This window comes from Bison bison, unplaced genomic scaffold (assembly GCF_000754665.1).
Source record: "Bison bison bison isolate TAMUID 2011002044 unplaced genomic scaffold, Bison_UMD1.0 scf7180017858915, whole genome shotgun sequence".
Classification (NCBI taxonomy): Eukaryota; Metazoa; Chordata; class Mammalia; order Artiodactyla; family Bovidae; genus Bison; species Bison bison.
The window spans coordinates 4141-11591 of NW_011489487.1; the positions used below are offsets into that span (position 1 = coordinate 4141).

Genomic DNA, 7451 nt, shown 5'->3' on the forward strand with positions numbered 1-7451 from the left:
CTGTCATCCCCTTCTCCTCCTTCTTTCATTCTTTCCCAGCATCAGGGTCTTTTCCAAGGAGTCAATTCTTCACATCAGGTGGGCAAATTTGGAATAAAAAACAAATAAACCTGGTATTGATGGTTCAAGCCAGTACAATAAGGCAAGAAAAAGAAAACAAAGGCTGATTTGTGAATCCCAATCTCTTGGCCACCAGTGTGAGTTTTCTCAACATTTTTTCTTAGACACATCCAAGCAACACTTTTCTAAAATTTTTATGTCCTCAAAATGAAAGTTTCTAGAGTTCAAAAGATACTATCCATTTAATCTAGGAGCTTCATTTTCTCACATACAACTACGAGTATGTGAGTTGCATGTGCTGCACACGTTACAAAGTGCCAGCACATCAGGGCTGCAAAATACATGGTGTTGACGGCTTCCTGTCTCTACAGATTGAACTTTTATCTTTTCTTTACTACGTAAAAGGAAAAAGAAAAATGGAATAGCAGTAAATGTCAGATTGAGTGATTATATAGGTTAGGTAGGAGATCATAGCAAGAGATTGTGTTTATGACAATGAAGCGCTCAGGCATGGAGCCCCACTCTAACATATCCTTGCCAACCTTGGGACAATCACTCAACTACTGTTTACAGGTAGATGAGGCACTCAAGTCCCAGGTGCCTCATCTGCCTGTAAACAGGGATAATAGTAGAACATGCCTCACAGAGTTCTGGAGAGTGTCAAATGAGATAAGTCCTATAGCAAATACCAAGCATGAGCTTCCGTGGTGGCTCAGTGGTAAAGAATCTGCCTGTGAGTGCAGGAGATGTGGGTTCAATCCCTGGGTCAGGAGGACCCCTTGGAGAAGAAAGTGGCAACCCACTCTAGTATTCTTGCCTGGAAAGCCCCATAGACAGAGGAACCTGGGGGCTAAACAGTCCCTGGGGAGCAAAAGGTCAGACGTGACCTAGCGACCAAACAGCAACAACGAGAAACCGCAAATGTCACAATTCCTGGAAGGCAAAGACTGCCTAACGAATACGCTATCTAAATCTATCCATCTATCTGCCTGTGTCTCTACCTAATCCTCATCATCATTAATATTATTCTTATTATTCAAAATCCACAGACACATGGCAAAACCAATACAATATTGTAAAGTTAAAAAATAAAATAAAATTTAAAAAAATCCACAGACACAATAAGAAAAATGATGACAACATAAATGATAAACTTTGGAAAATTTCTTTGGATCAAGACAGTAGTTGTATCTGTAGATAGATGTTTGGTTTTCCAGATATTTTTGCTTCATGTGTCAAATATTTGTTGTGACAGGCAATGCCAATTTATTACAAAATTTGAAGTCATTATCAAGTGATTTTAGGGTGCCTTCTCTCTCTTGAAGTTTATAGAGTTTTTATGGCTTACTTCCACCAACACAACTTGAAATTTAATGAGTTGTTAATGCTAAACAAAATGACTTTTAATTTAAGATTCAAAGTTTTATTTCCAGTTACATTACTAGATTAAGCTAGAGCTCACAGGGAGCTTCCGTTCAAGTTGAGGGATATAGATGAACAGGTGAACAAATAAAAAAACTGAGTGTTGATGGCAACTATGAAGAATGAAGCAGGCTGAGGAAGAAGCCTTGGAGTGAGGCGACTATTTTATAAAGTAGTCCAGGGAAGGCCTACATGACTTCCCTAAACAGATACCATCTAACACGCGATCTGAAATGACTTGAGAAGTATTCCAGGCAGAGAAAAGGGGAAATACAAAGCTTCTGAGCCAGGGGCATGCATGGCACTGTCAAGGAAAGCAAGAAATCAGTGTGAGTAAAGGGGGTGAGTGGGTAGGAGGGTGATAAGACAAGGTAACAGCTCAACTTAGGTATTATGGTGAAATCAGCCACTTCAAAGCATTTCTGAAAAAAAGAAAAGATGGAAGAAAATAGCCTTAATAATATCACTGCACTATTTTTTAACATAATGTAGAGAGATGGTAGTCTTAAAATTAATGTAAAAAAAGTCTTAATATTCTTTCCAATTTTAGTCTAACGTGACTATTTATCTTTTGGAAATTGTCATTTCTCTTACCAAAACCCTCAGTAACAACTCAAACTTTAACTTCTAAGATGATGTTATTATTTAATCTTATTAAAATGTGTCAAAACCCACATTTACTTCATTAAAATATTTTATTCAAAATGATTATCATATTTCTGCATTTTGAATGCTTGGACCTGTTCCAAAACTAAAGAAATAAACAAAATTTGACAAAATTTTATGTTCAAGTCCCTACATGGCTGTGAACATTGAGTTATGACATAGAGTAGGTCTAAGAGAGATGAAATAACTTCTGTGCATTTCACACCATTAAAAGGTTAAACCTAGAGAACACTTTGCCTTCTCAATAACCTTCTTGAAAGCATTCTTGACTTCTCTGTTCCTTAGGCTGTAGACCACAGGGTTCAGCATGGGGATGAATATTGTATAGAACACAGATGCAATTTTGTCTCTGTCCATGGAGTGGCTGGAGCTGGGCTGTAAGTACATGAAGATGACGGTCCCATAAAATATGGAGACTGCAACAAGGTGGGAAGCACAGGTGGATAAAGCCTTCTGGTATCCTTCCCCTGACTGCAACTTCAAAATGGTGATAAATATGAGCAAGTAGGAAATCAGAATAACAAGAAGTGCAAAAAAGATATTAAAGCTCGAAATAAGAAAAAGAATCAGCTCATTAATGCCTTTATCTGAACAAGTCAGGGACATGACTGCTGGAATATCACAGAAAAAGTGATGGATGACATTGGACATACAAAAAGAGAGGCAGAATGTGTCCCCAGCATCGAGAGCAGCAGTCAGAAGACCAAAGATATGAGAGCCTATGGCCAGACGTGCACACACACTTGTGGTCATGGTGGTGGTATAATGCAGGGGTTTGCACACTGCTGCGTAGCGGTCATAAGCCATTGAGGCCAACAGGTAATTTTCCACAGTGGCAAAGGCTACAAAAAAGAATATCTGAGCAGCACATGCACGGTAGGACATGGTCTTGTCTCCTATAAGGAGCCCAGCCATCACCTTTGGGGTGATGGTGGTGGAGTAACAAAAGTCCACCAGAGACAGGTTACTGAGGAAAAAGTACATAGGGATGTGGAGACGAGAGTCGAGCAGGATCAACGTGGTCATCCCCAGGTTCCCAATCAGAGTGAGGAGGTAAACGAAGGTGAAGGCTATGAAGAGAGGGACCTGCAGCTGCGGGTCATCTGTGAGTCCGAGCAGGATGAAATCAGCTCTCTCTGTATTGTTTTCCATGAATGTGATTTGAGAGTCACAAGATGCTCTGTGGCAAAGAGAAATAATGGGACACATGGATGAACAAATAGCAGTTGCATGGAAGCTGAAATGCACAGTATTATTTTATTAGAACAATCAGTTTTTCATCAGTATTTACCATTTTTGTAACATGGGCATGACAGCGCAGTGTAGTGATATCTTATTTGTACAGTAGCAGACATCTGAAGAGGAAGGGTCTTTATGGATCGCCTTCTCAAGTTCTTGTTTTTGTATGTGAGTAAACTGGGTTGCAGCTAGAACTAAAGTTTTCTAAGTTCATATGCCGACAGTGAATCCATCTCCTAAATCAGTTATTTTGAGTCTTCTAATAGTTTACATTTCTCTAGTGCTCACTTATTTGATGCTTTATGTGTACATATTCATTTAATTCTCTTATCAGTTCTATGATTGATTATTTATTTTTCTCATTGGTGCATGTGGCAAGTTGACAACAAAGAGATGGAATAATTTACTCAAGGTTATCCAGATATTACACTATTAATGAATGAAGCCAAGCTTTAGACCCTGAGTGGTTCTCAACCTAAATGCCATTAAAAAATTTGAATTGCCATTTTGTCTTTGAAATTTTTGTTGCCAAGAAAGGCAAGACTACATTTTTTTTCCTTCCAGATTGAGTTGTTGTAGTGTATTCTTGGTTATCAAAATACACATAGCTTTGGGACTTTGAAATGGTAAATATTCATGATGTGTGAAACAGCATGATACATAACTGTATGGTCTTAATTACATAAAAATGGATGCTTAGTTGTGAAGATACACAAATGAGACCTAGAAGGACACGTCACAGTAAACTGCTTGTGATTATGAATGACTTGGTTTTTTGCTTCTTGTGCTTTTTGGTTTCCTATTATGCACATGTTAACTTTTAAGAAATAAATGTTATTTTAAAAACCTTAAAAAAAATTTGAATTGATTTTCCCTGCATTCAGTTTACATTTAGTTACCTTTATTGTCCTGAATTTAATGCATAGAGTCGTATGGTTGATTTACACACAAATAAATGCACAGTAGATAAGCCCATTTAGATGTGGGCTAAATGCAGCATTAGAGGTATCTGCAACAAACAAAGCCAGGTCTGAAGAGAAGATACAGCATTGGGCAGGGAAGCTTTACTCTGAGAAAACATGTGTTAGACAGAGCAGACCTACCATTTACTGCCTAGGAGACACTGGTCCTAACTTATCCCTGCATCTCATTTTATCTGTCAGAAAATGAAGGTGGTGTTGAGACCTACCTTAATGGATTATTGTAAAAGTGAAAAGAACTCATGCATGAAAACAGCACCATGTGGGTCTGAAACACTTCTGATGAGTGCTAGCTATAATATTATGGATTAGCGTAGATCAGTGGGTCTCTAGGTTGGTTTAGGAAATTCAGGTGACAGACGCAGATGGGTGGGCTTTGAACTCCGATAACCTTCATCTCGGAGAAGGCAATGGCACCCCACTCCAGTACTCTTGCCTGGAAAATCCCATGGACGGAGGAGCCTGGTAGGCTGCAGTCCATGGGGTCACTAAGAGTCGGACACGACTGAGCGACTTCACCTTCACTTTTCACTTTCATGCACTGGAGAAGGAAATGGCAACCCACTCCAGTGTTCTTGCCTGGAGACTCCCAGGGACTGGGGAGCCTGGTGGGCAGCCGTCTACGGGGTCACACAGAGTCGGACACGACTGAAGTGACTTAGCAGCAGCAGCAGCAGCAACCTTAATCTTTAATATGCCTTTTCCTACATACTGTCCACTCGGATACTTTGCTTCACCCTGTATTTCTCAGTCTGTCCTCTTGGCTGGGTCAATCATTTTGGGTGAGAACTCAGGCATCTTCAGAGCCTCTTTTTGTTCATGTCTTTCTTGAGATCCACAGTTTGGCTTGTGTTGAAAGTGCCCTCCTAGCTTAGACTCAGTCTTGCTGTCATTCCTAACAACAGTTAGCTGGAAAACAGGTACTGAGGTGTGGAGGGTTGAAAAGTCATAGTGTGGAGGGTGATACTAACCTGCGTATCTATTTGTGAGCAAGCATAAATCTTTGCATTCTAAAAGGAGATTGGAGAAAGGAACACATTCTTGGTAACCACCATTCTCTACCATTTTCCTTTCAGCCCTGAAAAACATTACTTTACGTGTCTGCCCCTTAAATTATTTGTGTTTGTCAAAACCTCACCCACACAGTAAGATAAGATGTATAGATACAGACGTAGATCTCCATATCTACACACACATATAGACCGCTGTGTTCTGTGGTGGCCAACAGGTCTCCTGAAGTTAGCGAACAGCTTAAATTTACTACTTACTTGTAGTTTGTCTCATAGATGGAGAGATAGATATACAGATAACAGATGATACTGATAATAGATGATAGATAAGTAAATAGAAATTAGCAGAGAGATGCAGACTACATGCACACACACACACACTCACACACACACACACAATCTAATTGCAGTTAAAATGTGGCTTCTTGTAATTTTACAAATAGTATGAGCTATCCAAGATACAAACTCAAGTCTAACTGATCCCAATGCCTGTACACTTAATCACTGCATTGACAGATTTTTTTATACATAAGCAAGTAGTGAAAGGATGAGATTGTGGGGAAATGATACTGAAAATGCAGTAAGAATCTTGGTACTTTCATGACGTACCAAAAACTTTCTGGTTTTTAAAGAAGTGCCATCGCACCCTGTTTGGCTATCTGTCCCTTCAGTGACAAGTTAACATGTGATAAACAAAAAGAATTTGCAACCCACTCAGTCAGCCGGTCATCTACTGTAGGTCTTTGCATGAGTGCGTGCTCAGTGGCTTCAGTTGTGTCTGACTCTTTGAGAGCCTATGGACTGTAGCCCGTCAGGCTCCTCTGTCCATGGGATTTTCCAGGCAAGTATACTGCAGTGGGTTGTCATGACCTTCTCCAGGGGATCTTCCCCAGTCAGGGGTGGAAACCACATCTCCTGAGTCTCCTGTATAGCAGGAGGCTTATTTATGGCACAGCCACTCGTAGGTCTGTCCACTTAAGGAAAGCAGCCTGGAGCAGGGCATGGCAACCTCTGCCAATATTCTTGCCTGGAGAATCCCCACGGACAGAGGTACCTGGTGGGCTACAATCCATGAGGTCGTAAAGAGGATACAACTGAGTGACTAAGCCCAGCACAGCACAAGGAAAGCAGCATGGAATTTAATAAATATTAATATTCTCTGCTGGTTAAAATGCTATGCATTTAAATTCTACACTTTTACCAGTGTTTCAGAAAAGGTGCTCAAACAACCAGATACGAGGTCAAAGACTCAGAACATGTAGGTTTTCCACTGCTTCTGCATCAGTTGCATTTTTCATTAGAAGCATATATTGAATATAGACCCTTACCTTGCTGTTGAAAAGAAGGAAAAGACAATACTGAAATGTAGATCTGAAATCAGAAATTCAACCTTAGAAGAATGTATAAATAATACAGGAGAAAGTCTTTTTTATGTAATGGTCAAAAAATTCCAAGTTCCTTGAAGCTGAAGAGATGAAGGAAAGATCATTATCCCTGAGCTAGAAGCCTGGATTTAAGGATTACATCTACTGTGGATTTTTCTGGGTACTCAAAAGTATTTACTGTCTGTGGATCTTAATTTTATTTGTGATATAGAGATAATAAAATTCTTTCCCCTATACACTTTGGAACTTTTTTTTCCTGTAACAGATGAAAGTAAATTTTATAAAATATCTTAAGAAGGGTTTAACTTTTTCAACATGAATAAATTTAACTTTTATCTTACAGTGTTTTCCTTGCCTGTGGTTTCAGACTCACTGCAAATATTCAGTTTGGGAAGAAGCTGGTATATACTAAAAGTATAAACATTCATTTCAATCAGTGATGACCAAGTGGGATCTGCCTACAGTCTGGTCCTTTTAAGACAATGTCAAGTGGAGTCAAGATGGGATTTCAGAGACTAATGAATGAGAAAAAGAAGAAAACTGTACAGGCACGCGTCTCTCAGGAGAATAGGGCACCTGTGAGGGCCCAGCTGTGTGCAATCCCTTCTCCTCACCCCACTTGATATAAAGAAGAAACAATTAAACTTTGCGCAGGGACATAATTTGATATGTTGAACAGCACATGCATG

General features: G+C 39.6%; 1 protein-coding gene across 1 annotated transcript; it reads right to left on the bottom strand.

The window, feature by feature from the left end:
• Positions 1-2355: 2355 nt before the first annotated feature.
• Positions 2356-3300, bottom strand: LOC104981284 (olfactory receptor 5B3-like). The gene has a single exon (XM_010830299.1). It carries the CDS (start codon positions 3298-3300, stop codon positions 2356-2358), a length of 945 nt encoding a protein of 314 aa, XP_010828601.1.
• Between the last annotated feature and the right edge of the window lie 4151 nt (positions 3301-7451).